We start from the raw sequence: 20,864 nt of genomic DNA on the forward strand, positions 1-20,864 counted from the left end.
CTGGCTATTGCCGGCAATGGCACCGTCCGAAAAGGTGCGACTTTGCAGCGCCGCACCGATTTCTAAAAGTAGTTTCTGTACTACTTTTGCCGACTTCAGGGTGCGATTTGTATCGACATCTGTGCAGGAACCCGCACATGTCTCGAGCGATGTCTCCGAATCGCTCCCGAAGTCGGATTGACTGACTTGCAAAAGTTCACCTTTGTATAAGAAAAAAATGCACATGATTTTGCAGGTGGTAAAAAGTGATTTTATTTTTTTTTACACTGCAGCCTGTATAGTATTGCACCCGCAATCACACGTGCAATGCCAGACTCTCTTTCATCGTTACAGCTCATGCCTCTCATACGTGAAAACAGTTACCAAAGTGCAGGAAGAAGCAATGAATTAAATACGGGTGTAACGTGTTACAAAATGTGTACATTATCTTTTAACCGTTATATTTCTGCTGATTTTTTTTTTTTATATTTTTTTTTAATCTACGATTAATATATAATTGTATCCGTTAATTTTTTCATTGTCGAAATAAAAAGAGCACAACATTGATAGAAAAAAAAATTGTAAATAACTTTGCAATGCTTTGCACTAGAAACATAAGTTAGTGTAATTTTTAAATGAGACAAATTATAGAATAAAATGTATACTTTTTATCTATTTAAAGTATAACTAAAGGCAAAACATATTTTTTTGTTTTGGATAGAGATTAGAACACCTGTCGGGTTTTATTGCTGTCTGTGCCCCCATTCGGGAGATTCAACCTCCCTATTTGTCCTGTTTACCATTATCATTGAAAGTTAAAAGAAAATCCCACATTTTGGATTGTCCCCAGAAAAAAATAGAGGGGAAATCTTCCAATGGGGACACCAGTTCTGGTGACCTTGGGGGCGGGGGGTCCCAAGTTTTCCCTTTAATTTGCAGGCATTTCCACTTACTTCCTGTTTGGCTATGGGACAGGAAGTGAAGGTAAATCTCCCCAATAGGACAAAGATGGCAAAAATAAACCTTAACTTACTCTATCCAAAATGAAAAGTTTTGCCTATAGTTCTATTTTAACTACATTATCTCTATTTATTTAAGTGAACACTGGTCAAAGAAGTTTTTTTTTTTTTTTTTGTCTACAGATAAAATCTAAAATAATTATTCAAGACCAAAAGAAAAAAAACACCAAAAGAAAGCCTTGTCTGTCAAACAAAAGGCATATGCATTACTTTATCTCAAGTTATTGCTGAATCAATAGGCCCATAGCAGAAATGTAAAAACTACTCTGGTCCATAGTGAGTGAAATAGAAATGTAATACTTTCCTTTCCAGTGGACAATTAACCACTTCAATACAGGGCATTTTCACCCCCTTCCTTCCCAGACCAATTTTTAGTTTTCAGCGCTGTCGCACTTTAAACGACAATTGCGCGGTCGTGTGATGTTGTACCCAAACAAAATTGATGTGCTTTTTTTCCCACAAATGGAGCTTTCTGTTGTTGGTATTTGATCACCTCTGCGGTTTTTATTTTTTGCGCTATACACAAAAGAAGAGCGACAATTTTGAAAAAAAAAAACACAATATTTTTTACTTTTTGCTATAATAAATATCCCAATTTAAAAAAAAACAAACAAATTTTTTCCTCCGTTTAGGCCGATACGTATTCTTCTACATATTTTTGGTAAAAAAAATTGCAGTAAGCGTATATTTATTGGTTTGCGCAAAAGTTATAGCATCTACAAAATACGGGATAAATTTTATGGCATTTTTTTTTATTTTTTTTTTTTTATTTTTTTTTACTAGTAATGGCGGCGATCTGCAAATTTTATTATTTTTTTTTTTTCTTGACTGCGACATGGTGGACACATCGGACACTTTTGACACATTTTTGGGACCATTCACGTTTATACACTGATCAGTGCTATAAAATTGCACTGATTACTGTGTAAATGTGACAGGCAGGGAAGGGGTTAACCACTAGGGGGAGACTAGGGGTTAAATGTGTTTCCTAGGGGAGTGATTCTACCTGTGGAGGGGACTCACAAGGGGAGGAGACCGATCGGTGTTCTTCTGTACTAGGAACACAGATCGGTCTCCTCTCACCTGACAGGTCCTGCTCGGTTAACGGGCAATCGCGGGTGCCCGGCGGACATCGTGGCCGCCGGGCACACGCACCGGGTCCCGAGCAACGTGGCGGGTCCCTAGACGGCCGAGAAGCCCAGGCCGTCATATGACGCTCGCCCAGGATGGGAGATCCCATCTGCGGACGTCATTTGACATTGCGCGGGTATTGAAGTGGTTAATCAAATCTTCTCTTTGCTGAAGAACTACAGTTGTCACTGATATATAACACTTCAAGTTGTGCCAGTTACCCAGTCCACCACTGGGCAGTGTGGTTTACCCTGCAGGCCACTAAATCACTATTAACCACTTCAATACAGGGCACTTATACACCTTCCTGCCCAGACCAATTTTCAGCTTTCAGCGTTGTCGCAGTTTGAATGACAATTGCGCGGTCATGCTACACTGTACCCTAACTAAATTTGTATCATTTTGTTCCCACAAATAGAACTTTCTTTTGGTGGTATTTGATCACCTCTGCGGTTTTTATTTTTTGCTAAACAAATAAAAAAAGACCAAAAATTTTGAAAAAAATAAAAGTTTTGCTTTTGTTTCTGTTAAAAAAAAATTGTAAATAAGTAAGTTTTCTCTTTCACTGATAGGCACTGACAGGCACTGATACGGTGGCACCGATGAGGTTGCACCAATGAGCGGGCACTGACGATGGGCACTGATGGGCATTGATAGGCGGCACTCATGGGTGGCACTGATGTGCACTGATAGGCGACATTGATGGGTACTGAAAGGCAGCACTGATAGGGGGGCACTGATAGGCGGCACTGATGGGCACTGATAGGCGGCACTGATGGGCACTGATAGGCGGCACTGATGGGCACTGATAGGCGGCACTGATGGGCACTGATAGGCGGCACTGATGGGCACTGATAGGCGGCACTGATGGGCACTGATACATGGCACTGATACGCGGCACTGATACATGGCACTGATACGCGGCACTGATACATGGCACTGATACGCGGCACTGATACATGGCACTGATACGCGGCACTGATACGCGGCACTGATACATGGCACTGATAGGCATTGGAGTGGGCACTGATTGGCAGCTGCCTGGGCACATATTGGTATTTCCCTGGGGGTCTAGGGGGCATACCTGGTGGTCCAGTGTGGTGGCCATCCTGATGGTCCTGGGCGGCTTCCCTGGTGGTCCTGAACGGGATCCGAGGGGGGGGCTGTGCTGATAAATAATCAGCACAGACCCCCCCTGTCAGGAGAGCAGCCAAATCGGCTCTCCTCTACTCGCGTCTGTCAGACGTGAGTGAGGAAAAGCTGATCACCGGCTCTTCCTATTTACATCGTGATCAGCCATGATTGGACACGGCTGATCACGTGGTAAAGAGTCTCCGCCAGAGACTCTTTACCTAGATCGGAGTTGCGGTGTGTCAGACTGATATCCTGATCACGTCATATGACGTCCGGTCAGGATATTGAAACCACTTTGCCGCCGTCATTTTGCTATGTGGCGGGTGGCAAGTGGTTAAACACAGTAATAACCTGATGTATTCTAACCCTTTCCTGCACTTCTAAAAGTGGAAGTTCACTCTGTCCCCATCATTTCCTTCTCAGTGACATGGTCATTGAGGACAGAAAGTGAGAGGAAAAGAGCGGTTTTCTTTGTGGCCCCCGAAAAGACTGTTGTCTTAAGAGGTCATTGCAACTGTGTCGGTAGGAGGCTCCTTTGCTGCAATCATTAAAGGGGTTGTAAAGGCAGAAGGTTTTGCATTCTATGCACTAAGATAAAAAGCCTTCTGTGTGCAGCAGCCTCCCTAATACTTACATGGGCCCCATCTGGGTCCAACGATGTTCACGACTCCCTCGGCCATCCGGGAATGTCCCTCTTGATTACCTGAGACACCGCATCGATGCCATTGGCTCCTGCTGCTGTTACTGGAAATTGGTTAGCCAATCAGGAGAAAGAAGGGGACAGGGCTGACCCACAGCTCCGGGTCTGAATGGACACATGGAGCTGCAGCTTAGGGTGCCCCCATAGCAAGCTGCTTGCTGTGTGGGCACTCGACAGGAGGGAGGGGACAGGAGCTGCGAAGAGGGACCCGAGAAAAGGAGGATCTTGGCTGCCCTGTGCAAATCCACTGCAACAGAGCAGGTAAGTATAACATGTTATGTAAAAAAACGAGACTTCACAATCACTTTTACACTTGTGTAACTTGCCCTCCTGAAGCAGTAAATCATAGTGCAAATTTATATGGTATCTGTTCACCTGAGTTTGTTTAACCACACCAGGCTGTTTTTTTGCTATTTAGCACTGCACTCCTTTAACTGGCAATTGTGCGGTCATACAACACTGTACCCAAATTAAATTTATATAATTTTTTTCACACAAATAGAGATTTCTTTTGGTGGTATTTGATCACCACTGTTTTTTTTTTTTTTTTTTTTTTTTTTTTTTTTTTTTTTATACAATATTTTTTACTTTCTGCTATTAAACATATCCCTAAAAAAAAAAATTGAAACAAATCTAATTTCTTTATACATTTTGGCCATGTATTCTGTTACATGTGAAAGTTGTAGCATTTAAAAACTATTGTGTGTGTGTGTATGTATGTATGTATAGTGATCAGCGGCTTTTAATGGGATTGCAATCTAAAAACTAACTGACGCTGGTGAGGGACTGACTAACTGCCAGGGAGAAAATAGACGGCATGTTGCTGCTGTCAGTAAAGAGCCCTGTGCTGTTTACATATACAGGGCTCTCTTCTGTCATTCACTCAGCCAATCCGTGGGTTCTGGCCATAAAACATTGTCTGGGACCTGCTGATTGCCTTGTGCTGCAGTGAAAGTCAGCACAACGGGGGCAGCCCCATACCTGGAAATGCAAATGAGAGATATATAAATAACAGGTGATCCTGCGCAGTCGAGCAGCACTGTAGCAGTAAAGCTTCAGGAGGAGCTTGGCAAATGGTTAAACGCAGTCAAAATTCCTAATGCTGGGTTCATACATATGCAAATTGAATGCGGGTTTCCCTGCATCCAATTTGCATGACAGGAGAGTGTGACCATCTCTACATTGAACCGGGGGGCTGCAGAGCGCACAGCAGAAGGGTCCTGTGCGTCTTTGGCTTAGTTGCAGGTCCCAATTCAGGCAAAAATTAATGCTGAAATGCGGACATAAAATGGTGAACAGGGACGCACCAGACCCCCTGCTGTAAGCCGCTCTGCACATAGTGTGAACCCAGCCTAAACACTGATGAAGGGGGGATGTTTGTCCCTAGAATTAGTTTATTCTGCTATGAATCAGTTTTCTCATTAAAGGAGTTGTAAACCCTCATGTTTTTTTACCTTAATGCATCCTATGCATTAAGGTGAAAAAACTTCTGTTTTACTCACCTGAGTCTCGTGATTCCCTCGGCAGAGACGCGCTCTCCCTCTCTACACTACTCTTGATTGGATAGATTGAAAGCAGCGCAGCCATTGGCTCCCACTGCTGTCAGTCAAATCCAATGACACGGGGCCGAGTCCGGCATTATTGTCTATGGATGCAAATGCTGGACTCGGAAGCGCGCATGCACGGTAACCCCCCCAGGAGATCGCTTCTCCTAGGGTGTTATCTGAGGGGAGGAGGAGCCATGAGAGCCTCCGAGGGACCCCAGAAGCGGATGATCAGGGCCACTCTGTGCAAAATGAGCTGCACAGTGGAGGTAAGTATGACATGTTTGTAAACCTTCCTGTTTTATTTTTTTTTTTAAATATCAATCACTTTAATGCATTCTATGCATTAAGGCGAAAAACCTTCTGTTGTGCAGCTGCCCCCCTTTTACTTACCTGAACCCGATCTTTCCAGCGACGAGAACGAGCCCAGCTGCTGTCTCGGGCCCTCATTGGATAGCTTGATAGCATTGGCTGTCTTGGGCCCTCATTGTTTCTGCTGCTGTCAATCAACTCCAGTGACATGGGAGTCGGGGTGCGGAGCCTAGTCCTGCTGTCTGTGTCAATGGACGCAGCAGGAGGACTCGGAAGCACGCCTGCACAAGTGCTCCCAGGGAAAGCGGCTCTCTGTGGGGGCACTCGATGCAGAAGAGGAGCCATGGGCGCCGCCGGGGGACCCTAGAATAGAAGGATCGGGGCCGCTCTGTGCAGAACCCTTGCACAGAGGAGGCAAGTATAACATGTTTGTTATTTAAAAAGAAAAAAAAAACCCTTTTACAATCGCTTTAAATTACCTTGAACTCTTCGATGTTTGTTTAGCTCTCTCATTAAACTGTATGTAGACAGTATGTTTATGACAGTTTCCAAATAGACTATTTCTGGAGCTGCTGTATTTACTTAGTAACTCTTGCCTATCATTTTGAGTCTGAAATTTGACAGGTCACAGGTGGGAGCAGCAGCAGCAGGGCAGAAGGAAAGAATGTACTTAAAGTGTATGTTAACCCAAATAAAAAAAAAAAAGGATCCTGCTCCTCTAAAGCATGTTATATGACACAGTGCTTGTCCTGTGTCATTTGGACCCCTGTAACACCTAAAAAAAAACCTGGCTGATCCTGCCAGTTTCTCCCCTCACCTCTGTAAACTGACCACGGTAATCATGGCTGCTGAGCCCTAACACCATGGTCAGTGTGCGTGCCTTTGTCATCCGCAGCCCTGCTGTCTCTCCTCCCTGCACCTGTGTTCTCCTTCCCCCTCCCCTCCCTGTCTGTCGGCTCCTGTCAGGGCCTCCCCCCCGCTGCTTTAATAACATGTCTTACTTTATATAATCTGCTCTGTCTAATAATGATATGTCCCCATGTGTGTTGTATAAAAAGAAAAAGCCGTATATACCTTATCTGTGAGTGCCACATCTCTCCGCCTCTCTTCTCCTCTCCTCCCCCCATCCAGACTGACGTCAGTGGGAGAATCTCAGCCCCACCCGTTGCATCTGCCAAACGGCGAGGGGAAAGATGTGGCGCGTCATGTGACCGCTGATTAGCGCTCAGAGATAAGGTGTATATACAGCTTTTTTTTTTTTTTTTTTTTTTTTTTTTTTTATATATACAACATACACAGGGGGACATATCCTTAGGAGACCAGGCAGATTATATAAAAGACGTGGGTTAACAAACCCTTCAACTCCCTGTGTACTTCGATTATGTTTTTTAGGCATGTGAAGTGCGCCCAGGGTCCACCACTGGTTAAAAACTCAAGCTAAATACCTGTTGGCTGGAAGCTGCCTATTTCTGACTTGCAAGCTGCCTGCTAGTTCCAAGGACGTTACCTCATTCACAGTGATGATGAATAGCTGCTTTATTGCCCTGGAGTTAGTTTGTAGCTTAAGATTTATACATTGGCAGATTTCATCAAGAAGTTATTTAACTTGATCAAAGGTTCTCTTTGATTCCTATGAATACATAAACATATTCCTTTTGGCCACTCTTTTTTTAATACTAGTTTTAGCTTAAAGCGGTTGTATACCTATTTTTTAAACTTTTACCTACAGGTAAGCCTATAATAAGGCTTACCTGTAGGTAAAAAAAAATATCTCCTAAACCTGTACAGTTTAGGAGATATTCCCCTCGCAATGAGCCGCTGACTGCAGCGGCGCATGTGCACAGAAGATTCTCGGCTGAAAGCCCGGCAACCGCCGGACCTTGCCAGAAAAAAGTCTCCCGCGCGCAGGGGTGACAACATTGCAGCTCCGGCCACTCACAGCACTGGAGCCACGATACCCGGAAGACACGCCGAGGGGAAATGTCAGCTCCCTCGGCGTGGACCAGGTGAGATGCCGGCGCCTCGTTCTAAGGTAAGTATCTCATAATGAGCTAGTATGCGGTGCATACTAGCTCATTATGCCTTTTCCCTTACAGGTGTAGGGAAAAAAAAAAAAAAGTCAGCGGGTTTACTACTGCTTTAATACACGTTGATAACATTATTTATATCAAGGTCATGTTTTTTATATTCATACTTTCTTAAAAATAATTAATAGAAAATGCCATATACCGGTATTTCCTGTAAAATATTTGTAGAGTCTGAATTAAAATTCAGATTCTGCTAGATTCTTAAAGCGGTAGTAAACCGCACCAATTTTTTAAAATTTCTTTGAACCCTGTAAGGTAAAGGTACAATGTGCTAGTATCCTGAGTTTGCATCCTCCGGCTGTCTAAATGGCTGTGTTACGATGACATTACGGACCGCGACATGGAGCTCTGATGGGATGGCACGGGTATATACCGTCCCTTCAGAGCGCATGCGCTGGTGACGTCACTGGCTCCATGCAGTGTGAATATCTCCTAAACCGTGCAGGCTTAGGAGATATTCACTGTACCTACAGCTAAGACTTTTTATAGGCTCACCTGTAGGTACAACTTTAAACAAAGGGTTTACTTTTACTTTAATTCTAATTTGTTGCTAGGGATGCCAAAAAGACTTACTCTTTTTTTTTTTGTTTTTGTTTTTTTTTTTTTGTTTTTAACTCATAAGTTCCTTTGTCACAGAAATCAAAGTCTTCAGCAGGTGCTGTAGACTCGTTGCAGTACCAAGCATAAGAAAAACATATCTTTAGTATTGTACTATGCCAGTCCCTCGAGGGAACAAATTCTTGTTATTTATGTTGGAGGGTGAATGGGCCAAATGCATTATTGCAATATGTAGGCTAGTTTGCTTTTTTTTTTATAGCTTTGAAATTGGAAATAACGTTAAAAAGCAATTTTGTTTTCCTGTATACTACATTCTATGCCAGGGACATCTTTATAGGAAGAAGAGTATATTCTCTCTCTCTCTCCCCCTGTGGTGTGTGTGTGTGTGTGTGTGTGTGTGTGTATGTATATATATATAGATATAGATATAGATATATATCTATATCTATATATATATATATATAGATATAGATATCTATATATCTATAGATAGATAGATATATATATATATATAAAATATATATCCTAAAAAAAAATTCCAAGACACATTTTTGGAAAAAACAAATAAAAAATCGCTATAATGTCCCCTTATGATCTGGTTTGATACAGTTGGTTATTTTGAATAATCCTGTTTTCTATTTTTATTGTGTTAGGCCCACGAGGTATTGGCACTGGAAATGCTGACCTTGCTCCTGGAGCGACCTACAGATGACAGTGTTGAGGTTTCTATTGGTTTTATAAAGGATGGCGGCCTTAAGCTAACTCAAGTAACACCCAGAGGTATAAATGGTAAGTGTCTGCTGTATTGCGTCTTGGCTGTTTGATGGTACATTACTTTCCTCATTAATATTAATCCTTGGAAAGAGGTGAACTTTAGCCTGAACAAGACATTGTTTTTCTGTGCCACAGACACTGAGAATCATTGTGAGCGTCTACCGCAAGAACCGCTTGAATACATTAATGTGTGAAAGGTGGTTATTTCAGAACCTTGCTGGGGCAACATTTTTCTAAAAAAAAACAACTATTGTGCCCTGCCATCTCCAGTTTTATTCTGCTTTTTCATTTATACTATTTGTTAAAATATGCTTATTATGCTGTCCCTCTTAATCTGAAATGTTTAATTTTATTTTGTATGTGTATTTAGGATTTTTGTTTTGAGTGTGATGAGAAGAAAAAGGCAGAGAGCACAGAGAAGTTAACAGTTCACTGGATTTCTGGCAGGATCAACAATTTTTTTGTACTTGGTAAAAAGATATAGCAAAACACTTTAACTGGTATATTTTACAGACTAAATGGCAATTAAGAGAAGTATATTTTAAAGGTTTATATACACATTAAAGTGTTTGTAAAGTCACTATGTGACTTTACATGTATGCCATGCAGATATGCAGCCATTAACCAAAGTTTAAGTGTTTCTTAGAAATGAAAAGGCTAAATACTGTTTCTAAAACCACAGCTGTGCGGTCACTTGACCCCTCTGTGCTGGCCGGCCTTGATCTATGGAGAGAAGCAGGGGGGCCAAGATTCCCCTGTGACCTCAGTCCCTCCTGCTTCTCTCCATAGATCCAGGCCGGACAGCACAGGGGGCTCATGGGATTGCACAGCTGCGGTGTCCGAAACGTTTTTTCGCCTTTTCAAGTTTAAACAAACACACTTGTGTTAATGGCAGCATATCTGCATGGCATACATTGATATGTGCTGAATTATGCAGCTGAATAGAGCTGTGAGGGGCAGGGAGGAGAGTGATCTCACGCTGACAGGGAGGAAGGAGAGACTGTCAGAGGAGAGGCGTGAGCTGCAGATGCCGAGGCACGTATACTGACCATGGTAATCAGGGCTCAGCAGCCATGATTATCGTGGTCAGCAGAAGCAGTGGGACACAGGAATTGTCAGGATCATCCAGGTTTATTACAAGTTAGGAAGAAAAGAATTGCATAGCGCAAGCACTGTGCTGTTGTTCATGCCTTAAAGGAACAGGATCTAAGTGTTTTTTTTTTTTGTTTTTTAGGGTTACAAACACTTTAATGTAGGAGCCAGTCAGTTCAAGCCAGGGGCTACTTAGTACTCTGCCTTCCTACTGTATAGCACAAACATTTGTGTACTTGTTTTTTGTAAGAAAGCAAAAAAAAGGTGATCAGCTTAGGGTTGATTTACTAAACCTGGAGAGTGTAAAATCTTTAGTTTGTTCAGTTAAAGTGTTTGTAAAGGATCGTTTTTTATTTTTTTTTAAATAACAAACATGTCATACCTCTACTGGGCAGCTCGTTTTGCACAGAGTGGCCCAGATCATCCTCTTCTGGGGCCCCCTGGCAGCTCCCACAGCTCCTCCCCGCATCGGATAATCCCCTAGGAGAATCTCTCTCCCGAGTGGGTTACCTTGCGGGTGCGCTCCCGAGTCCAGCATTTGCGTCCACAGACACGAATGCCGGACTCGGCCCTGCCCCCCGCATCATTGGATTTGATTGACAGCAGCGGGAGCCATTGGCTATCAATCTATCCAATCAAGAGCCGGAACCCTGTGGAGAGAGGGACAGCGTGTTCCCACGAAAGGAGATGAAGGGGCTCAGGTAAGTAAAACTGGGGGGCTGGTGACTGCCACGTGTTTTTTCACCTTAATGTATAGGATGCATTAAGGTTAAAAAAAACAGGGTTTACAACCCCTTTAAGCTTTGACAATAAAGCCTGGAAGCCGATTGGTTTCTATGCAGAGCTGCACCAGATTTTGCACTCTCCAGTTTTAGTAAATCAACCCAACTGTCCTTTTACTGCTTACACAAAGCTGCTGAATTGCATAGAGCAAGCATTTCTTATGTTTTGAACATAGGGGGCTAAGAAAACCTCCACGCTGTGTCTGATTACACAGCACACTCGGCATTAGGAACTGAATATTTCTGAGTAGATGGTTGTTAGAGCTTGTTCACACTTGAGCAGTTTAGCTTAGCAGTACAATGCCTGATTTCCACATATGAGAACTGGACCACTGTCTTCATTGGCTCCATTAAAATTTTTGCAGCCTGCTGCACTTTGACATAGCATTTCCATACTCTTGAATTTAGCAGTTTGGGTGATATTATATATATATATATATATAATATATATGGTGAGTCTTAGCTTGGAAAACCACAGACATTTTTGACATGTGGTTTTCTGCACGCAGACGTGAAGGGGCCCTAAGTGATCAAAATATTTGTTTCATTTAATGTTTAAAGTAGTTGTTTTATCAGCTCCTAAGTGTGGTTTGGTTTTTCTATTCCCTGCAGCTATCTTTGAGCGTATGCGGAACATCCTACACGAGTCAGAAATAGACAAGCGTGTGCAGTACATGATTGAGGTCTTATTTGCTGTCAGAAAAGATGGTTTCAAAGATCACCCAGTTATCCCCGATGGCCTGGACCTGGTGGAGGAAGAAGATCAGTTTACGCATATGCTTCCTTTAGAGGATGATTACAATCCAGAAGATGTACTTAGTGAGTCTTTACTATGTCATTTATCACGGCACTGATGAAAATCTGTGGCAGCTTGGAATTGACTACTCTATGAATAAACTGCCCGTTAAGTATTTGTTTGCAGCATAAATCACGATCATTCAGTTGCAGAGAAATCTGTCATTCTCGTGCTGTTTACTTTTCCTGATGATGATGTTTTTATTCGGTTCACGCCTGCTTTTCTGATATTTTCCAAAGCTTAGTGCTTTTCAGTATAGTGGAGAATGACTACATTAAAGATAAAATGCTGCAATCACTCAGTCTACTTTTAAACTATCTTCTGAGTGTGCAGCTCTAATACTAGACAGATCCTGCATTCCCATAAATCAACATTTTGTTGGAAAAGATAACCTTTTAGAAGTGATTCTTTGCTTTTTGTATCTGTGATCTTTTTATTATTCTGGCATTCCTATATTTGTCTATTGGTAATTCTTAATTGGATGTGGTTTCTTCATGAACTATTATGCAGGCACATGAACCAGTGTTAGGCTGGGCACTAGTCTAGCCCACCTTTTTGTGTGTAATCTGGTGATCCTAAAACTCACCTGCTAGTGTTGGAACACCTCCATGCCTCTCCTACACAGCAAGTCTGAAGTAAAAAGTGCAAAAATGTTTGTTTCTCACAGCCATATTTACTGTCTGTCAATAGTTTATATATTTTTGTATGGGACATCAATTTTTGCCTATGCAGGGATTAGACTTCACTACCAGTGTCACTATAACAGAAGGTGAAGAAATATCTCCTCCCTTTTTACAGCTCTACTTTGAGCAGGGTTGCCAATCACATACTGTGGAATTCATAAAACGTGTCTACGACACTCTTTGGAATCCTGACATGCCGCTGTACGAAACATGTTCTTTATGTGGAGCCACACTGAGACTGGAATATCCGTATGGACAATACAGCTGAGCTCCTGCTGCTGCAGGAGACTGCGCAGCATCTGTTTTTTCTTTCTCGTACATCACGGGACACAGAGCCTCAGTAATTACTGATGGGTTATGTAGTATCACAAGGTGATTGCACACTGGTCACACCCTTGACAGGAAGTTCAACCCCCTATATAACCCCTCCCCTTCCTGGGGATACCTCCGTTTTTTCGCCAGTGTCTTAGGTGTTGGTCACGAATAAGATGTGCTGTGCTGAGCTCCAAAGGAATATCCTACACTGGGGCAAGCCATGCAACCGGATCCATTCAAAGTGCTTTTTTCAGGCCAAATTGGATGGTACCCGGGCTTCGTATCCGAAGAAACAAGGTTTTACCTGTAACGCTTCTCTTCTTAGAGAGCTGGACCCTGGGACCCAGTATTTGTTTTTTTCAGCCATATCCCTGGCAGGGTGCTTTACGGGGCCAGAACTGCGGATCCTCCTTTTCAAGGGGGCCCCAGTCTCTGAAGGTTTCTCAAACGGAGCCCGCCATGAGAGGTGAAGATTGGGTCTGTATAACAGAACTCTGCACCTGGATAAGGTAAGGGAGATTCCTCAAGGATTTTTTAACTCTAGTAGGTTTTCTCCTTTAAAGCGAGGGTCCACTTATTTATCGTTTTTTTTTTTTGAGTTCATTCACAAACTTTTCTTCTCAGCATTACATACTCACATATTGTGTGTAATATGTCCGCCTGTGTCAGATTTCATCGGAAAGAATAACTTATATTATTCACTGCAGGCGGTTTCCATCTTCATTGTGGGCATTTGAAGCCCACAAGCATTTATTTCCTGGATGTGGTGAAGGCTGTGCTCCCAGCATTCACCGCTCGTTCCCGCACATGCTCAGTGGCATCCTGGGAAGCCTGAGACTAGCTCCCAGGAGTCTGTGCGGAGTCTGGGAGAGGCTAGAAACACACCTACTCCCACGGGAGGAGAACCAGAAAGTGCAAAGAAGAATAGAAAGATAAAAGGTAATTACGGCGATTTAAATTTTTTTAAACGGCATGTCAGCATCTAGGCAAGGAAGAGAATACATACAGATATTGTTCAAAATTTGGGTGGAACCCCGCTTTAAGTAAATGTATGCTATGCCTATTGTCGCCACCGGGGGCTGCCAAGAGCACATACCTTGTCATACTTGTTCTGTCTGTCTCAGTGTCCACGCTGTACGCTTCTCCAGTCAGGCTCCAGGTAGGATGGGTTGGGGGGTTCTCTCCTTAGGGATGCTTCCCCCCATGATTTAGGGGGGCCGGGTGGTCTAAGCAGATAGTGGTAATTTACCACTCCACCGCCACCGCTGCTGCCGTGCTACCGGCGTTTTCAGTGGATTCCCCATCCACCGGCCCTTCTCTCTCCTCCACCCCAGCCTCGCCTCCATGCTTTACCCGAGGATCGGAGCCTCGGCTCGCGTGGGAAAGCACACATTTAAAAAAAAAAAACGAGGGGGAGGGGGGGCGGAGCATTAATGCGACATTCGGCGTGATTAGACGCCCACATCGCTGGCTATAAAGCTGCACTCTTTTTCAGGTGCACACAGCCTATGGAGGGACACAGAGCTGACAGGCGCATGTGAGGTGGGACACAGGCATTCTCCCAGGCAGCATTTACTTGAAACACCAGACTGGGCATTGGTAGCAGGGGCAGTTGCTGAACTACATCGCTCAGCAGTCAGTGTTTTTGTGATACCTCCACCTTTTTGCTTTGCACTATGGGTAGAAGAGGTACAAGTACCCCGAAAACCAGAGGCTCTAGGGGATCTCCCTCAGGCTCTGAGGACCCCCTGTCTGCAGCACCTTCCCCCCCGTGGGACCTGGGATGGCTGGCCTGGGTGAGCCGTCGGGGTCAGGGGCTGCATCTGCTTCTGGCACTTCAGCCCCTGTATACATTGCGCAGGAGGTTTTTTCCTCAACCATTAATGGATTAGAGGTAAGACTAATGGCCTTAATTGCGTCTTCACTCAGTGGAAGAAAACGCACTAGGTCTCCCTCTGTTACCCAGGACCCTCAAGCAGAGGAACTCTGGGGGAAAAGGAGAGGAATCCCTCTCAGAGGATCGGGATGGGACTGATGATTCCTCTTCAGAGGAATCAAGTGGAGAAGGGCCCTCTTCAGCTTCTCAGGATGAGAAGGTGTTAGTGCAGATTCTTGTCGGATTGGTCCGCTCCACATTTAAGTTGCCCGTATCTGAGTCAGTTAAAGAACCCTCCTCTTCTTTGGGTTCACTGAAGCCTCCTCAAACAACACATGCTTTCCTGTTCATAATTTACTGGAAAAGCTCATTTATTCTGAGTGGGATCACCCAGATAAACATTTTTTTCCGCCTAAAAAGTTTTCAACACTCTATCCTATGGAGGAAAAATTTAGAAAAATGTGGGGGATACCGGCAGTTGACGCCGCCATTTCCTCCGTAAATAAAAGTCTGACTTGTCCTGTCGACAACGCTCAGATGCTTAGGGATCCAACTGATAAAAAAATGGAATTCCTGTTAAAAAAATATTTTTTTCTTAGCAGGTTCGGTAGCTCAACCTGCAGTGGCAGCAATTGGAATCTGTCAATACTTGAGAGACCATGTTAAACAGGTCCTCAAAGTTTTACCTGAACAGCAAGCCCAGGGGTTGGCCAACCTTCCAGCGGCTTTATGTTTTGCTGTTGACGCAATCAGAGATTCTATCATCCAAACCTCTCGCCTTTCACTTGGGTTGGTGCATATGCGTAGAATCTTATGGTTGCAAAATTGGTCAGCCGAATCACCATGTAAGAAGCTTCTGGCTGGGTTTCCATTTCGTGGTGCAAGGCTGTTTGGAGAGGATTTGGACAATTCTATCCAAAAGATCTTTAGTGGGAAAAGCACATTCTTACCAGTTAAGAAAAGGAGCAAACGTCCCTCTTTTAAATGGGCGCTTTCCCCGGTGCCAGGGGCATCAGCCTCCAGGCAGTCGCGACGGCCTCCCCCGTCAGACTCAAGAAATAAATTTCAGAGTCGATCCCAGGGACAAAAGAAGCCTACTAGACAAGACGCTAAAGTCTCTCCTTCTAGCGTTAGAGCGACTATTGTCGCAAAAGGTCATTGTGGTGGTTCCCACGGAGGAGCAGGGATTGGGGTTTTTATTCATACCTTTTCACGGTTCAAAAACCAAATGGAGATGTCAGAGCTATTCTGGATCTAAAGGATCTAAACTGATTCCTAAAGATTTGATCATTTCGCATGGAATCAATTCGATCAGTAGTCTCCATCCTACAAGGAGGAGAATTTCTGGCATCGATAGACATCAGAGATGCGTACCTGCATGTACCCATTTTCCCTGCTCATCAAAAGTACTTGCGTTTCGAAGTAGAAAAACGCCACTTTCAGTTTATAGCCCTGCCTTTCGGGCTAGCCATTGCACCTCGGGTGTTTACAAAGATCTTGGCTCCTCCTCTGGCCAGATTAAGGGCCCAAGGTATAACTATCATAGAATACCTAGACGACCTGCTCTTGATAGACCGGTCGGTAGCCTGCCTGGACCAGAACTTGGTCACCACAATCAACTACTTGGAATACCTAGGTTGGATTCTCAACTTAGAAAAGTCTTTCTTAAAACCAGTAAGAAGACTAGAGTATTTGGGCCTGGTCATAGACACAAACCAAGAGAAGGTATTTTTACCTCTGGCAAAGATCAGTGCCTTTAAAAGAACTGATTCAGGTGGTCAGGACAAAAAAGGGTCCTTCTGTTCGCCTTTGTATGAGGCTGCTGGGAAAGATGGTGGCTTCATTCAAAGCAGTTCCCTATGCTCAGTTTCATCCGAGACTGCTGCAACACAGTATCCTGTCTGCCTGGAACAAGAAGGTGCAGGCATTAGATTTTCCGATGCGTCTGTCTTCTACAGTGCGTCAGAGCCTCAGTTGGTGGTTAATACCCAAAAACATGAAAAAAGGGAAATCCTTTTTACCGGTTACCTGGACAGTGGTAACAACGGATGCCAGTCTTTCATATTTGGGGAACAGTTCTGAAACAGTCTGTGGTCCAGGGGGAATGGTTCAAAAACGAGAGGACCTTACCAATCAACATTCTGGAGATCCGTGTGGCGTATCTAGCCCTAAAGGCCTGGACTCTCAGGCTACAGGGGTGCGCTAGTCCGACAATGCCACAGCAGTGGCTTATATCAATCATCAAGGAAGCACCAGGAGTCGTGCAGCTCAGGACGAAGTGAATCAGATTTTAGTCTGGGCAGAAAAACATGTGCCATGCGTATCGGCAGTTTTCATTCCGGGGATAGAGAACTGGCAGGCGGACTATTTGAGTCGCCAGCGGTTATTCCCAGGGGAATGGTCTCTTCACCCCGACGTCTTTTGGGCCATATGCCCAAGATGGGGGGTTCCAGATGTAGATCTCTTTGCATCCAGATTCAACAAGAAGATCGACAAGCTTGTTCCAAGAACAAAGTATCCTCTTGCATGCGGGACAGATGCGTTGGTGATTCCGTTGCATCGGTTCTCACTGATTTACGCATTCCCTCCTATTCTGCTACTGCCACGACTCCTTCGCAGGATCAGGCAGGAAAAGAAGTCGGTACTTCTGCTGGCCCAGAGGAGCTTGGTATGCAGAAATAGTAAAGATGACAGTGGGTTCCCCGTGGACCCTACCGTCTCGTCCAGACCTGTTATCTCAAGGTCCAGTGTTCCATCCTGCCTTACAAATGCTAAATTTGACGGTTTGGCTATTGAAACCCACGTTCTGAAGAGTCGTGGGCTTTCAGGTCCTGTGATCTCTACCTTTATCAATGCAAGGAAGCCAGCCTCCAGAGTGATTTATCATAGAGTCTGGAAAACTTATGTATCCTGGTGTAAATCCAGGGGTTGGCATTCCAGAAAATATGTCATAGGTAGAATTCTTGACTTTCTACAAATGGGATAAGAGATGAAGCTGGCCTTGAGTACCATCAAGGGCCAGGTCTCGGCCTTACCAGTATTATTCCAACGGCCACTTGCTTCACATTCTTTGGTCCGAAACTTTATGCAGGGGGTGACGCGTCTTAATCCTCCGGTTAAGGCGCCCCTAAACCCCTGGGACTTGAATTTGGTTCTGTTAGTTTTACAAAAACAGCCTTTTGAACCAATACATCAAATTCCCTTGGTCTTGTTGACAAGAAAGTTAATTTTTCTGGTAGCCATTTCTTCTGCTGGAAGAGTATCAGAATTAGCAGCTCTTTCCTGTAAAGAGCCTTATTTAATCTTGCGCCCTCATCCTAGCTTTTTACCGAAGGTGGTTTCAGATTTCCATCTAAACCAAGATATTGTTCTGCCTTCCTTTTTCCCAGATCCTTGTTCTACGGAAGAAAGGTCACTACATTCTTTGGATGTAGTAAGAGCAGTCAAGGCCTATCTGGAAGCAACTGTTCAAATTCGCAAAACGGATGTTTTGTTCGTACTGCCGGAAGGTCCCAATAAAGGACAGGCAGCGTCAAAGTCTACCATTTCAAAATTGATTCGACAAATGATTATTCAAGCTTACGGTTTGAAACAGAAAATTCCACCTTTTCAAATCAAGGCACACTCCACAAGGGCTATTAGTGCTTCTTGGGCGTTGCATCACCAGGCCTCTATGGCTCAAATCTGCAAGGCCGCAACCTGGTCTTCAGTCCATACATTCACCAGATTTTATCAGGTGGATGTGGGACGGCATGAGGATATCGCCTTTGGGCGTAGTGTGCTGCAGGCAGCGGTATGAGGTCCTCAGGTCTGATTACACCCTACGTTGTGTGGTTCCCTCCCCTCATATAGCATTGCTCTGGGACATCCCATCAGTAATTACTGAGGCTCTGTGTCCCGTGATGTGCGAGAAAGAAAATAGGATTTTTATAACAGCTTACCTGTAAAATCCTTTTCTTTTGAGGTACATCACGGGACACAGAGGTCCCACCCCTCTTCTAATACACTTATATTGCTTTGCTACAAAACTGAGGTATCCCCAGGAAGGGGAGAGGTTATATAGGGGGTTGAACTTCCTGTCAAGGGTGTGACCAGTGTCCAGTCACCTTGTGATACTACATAACCTATCAGTAATTACTGAGGCTCTGTGTCCCGTGATGTGCCTCAAAAGAAAAGGATTTTACAGGTAAGCTGTTATAAAAAATCCTATTGTGTGTTGGCGGAACCTGATGGAGATTCAGAGACACGAGTCCCCCCATTGGGTCCGCTTCCTTGTGATTAACAACGGGCAGTGGGCAGTTCCGTAGCCAACAGACGGCCTGCTGGGGCCTGATTAGGAACTACTGTCTCAGCCTCCCCATCAGGCTCTGCCCACAGTCAGCATCACTGGTTGTTAGGAGGCTTTTGGCTGTAAAGCCATCAGTGTCCCTAACAAAAGGTGATGGAGGTGAGGGAAGGAGGTAGTTGCGGCAAACATAGCTGCTACACAGCTTCCAAACGCAGGCACTCTGCTTTTCTCTGTATGCCAACTTATAGTTGGCCCTAATGACCTGCAGTTTGGGTATCTATGAACTAGAGGTTATTATTTTTGAATCTGGTGCTGCCCTTTGTAAAAGTGGAGCTATTAAAGTGGTTCTAAAGGCTGAAGGTTTTTTACCCTTATGCATTCTGTGCATGAAAGTAAAAAACTTTCAATGTGCAGCTTGCTATGAGGGCATTTGGCAGAGGGGAGAGGCTCAGAGCATCGGCAGCAGACCCGAGAAGAAGAGGAAGATCAGGGCTGCTCCTGTGCAAAATCATTGCTCAGAGCAGGTAAGTATGACATGTTTGTTGTTTAAAAGAAAAAAAATGGCCTTTAATTTGTTCAGTTGAAAATACACCGTAGCTATAGCTAGACATTCTTAGTGCTCTTATAATCTTGGGAAAAACTGTAGCTACTAGAAGAAAAAAAATCCTACCCAGGTGATTGCTAGGTTCCTAAGGGAAATAGGTTGGCGATGTCTGTTTTTTTACCCTGTTTTCAGTACTCTAGACCTGAGGATAGTTTGCTAGCAGATAAAAGGTCATCTTTTTACAAGTGTCGTTTTCTGCAACTGTGTCATTTCAGTTTTTCTAACAACCCAAAAAACTGTTTAAAAGTGTGAAATGGCTATCATGATTAACGGAGTATGGGCCCATAACATAGATTGTAGAGCTTAAAGTGGAAGTTATACTAACTTTAATTAAATCTGCTCCCACCCCCATTTTTAGCCTATTCTAGCTACCCTGTAATGGAAAGATGTCTATACTTACCTATTCTGAGGGTACTCCGGTCCAGTCACATATTCAGCGCCGGCTTCAGTGTAGAGGAGGGACAGCCGACAACTGATGCCCCATAGTAAGCCTCTGGGTGACATCCCTGCATAGGCATTGCAGACATTGGATGGAATGTCTCCTCTTTGCTGAAGCCATGTCTCTGGGGTGATGGACAGGACCACCCTCAGAATAGGTTAATATAAACCTCTTTCCTTTACAGGGCAGTTAGAATAGGCTTAGAATTGGGGTGGTTATAGGTTTAGATATAGTTTAGTATTTGACCGGACTTCTACTTTATTGTGTTCTATTGGCCCACAGCGGATTATATGCGATACAAGTCAGAAATTTACAAGCATTAGCTTTTTAACCACCTTAAAAATTTAGAGGTGATTATGAGTTTATGACAGCACAAGGATCTTTTGCTTTTTCATATTTTTTGGATAAAATAAAGAATATCTATATGAGTATATAAACTGAAATGCCTGATCCCTGTCAGTATGCTGCAAAGAAGAATGCTTGCTCTCTTTGTGTGAAAGCAGTGGTCCTCTCTGCAGGAGAGCTACAGCCCTCCAGTCGGCATGAAGCATAACATTTGCCGACTAGCTTTAGCTGTGACTCAACAGGGGAAATATTAGATTATTGCTGAGATGACCGTTGCTTCCAAACGTAGAGAAATGGTCCTATACAGTGGAAGCAGTGGTCCCCCATAATGGACAGGTATAGGCTTTTCTACAAAGGTGGTTTTCTAAGGTAAATAAACTCACCTTGCCTCCAGGCTTCCTTGCTG

General features: G+C 43.9%; 1 protein-coding gene across 1 annotated transcript in view; it reads left to right on the forward strand.

Moving 5' to 3' along the window:
* CWC22 (CWC22 spliceosome associated protein homolog) overlaps window positions 1-20,864 on the forward strand; it is a 140,390-nt gene that overhangs the window by 54,663 nt on the left and 64,863 nt on the right. The window contains exons 8-9 of the mRNA XM_073633752.1: window positions 9,118-9,253; window positions 11,725-11,931. Coding sequence (XP_073489853.1) covers window positions 9,118-9,253; window positions 11,725-11,931 — 343 coding nt within the window. The remainder of the gene's footprint in view (window positions 1-9,117; window positions 9,254-11,724; window positions 11,932-20,864) is intronic.

Source organism: Aquarana catesbeiana, linkage group LG06, assembly GCF_042186555.1.
Source record: "Aquarana catesbeiana isolate 2022-GZ linkage group LG06, ASM4218655v1, whole genome shotgun sequence".
Lineage (NCBI taxonomy): Eukaryota > Metazoa > Chordata > Amphibia > Anura > Ranidae > Aquarana > Aquarana catesbeiana.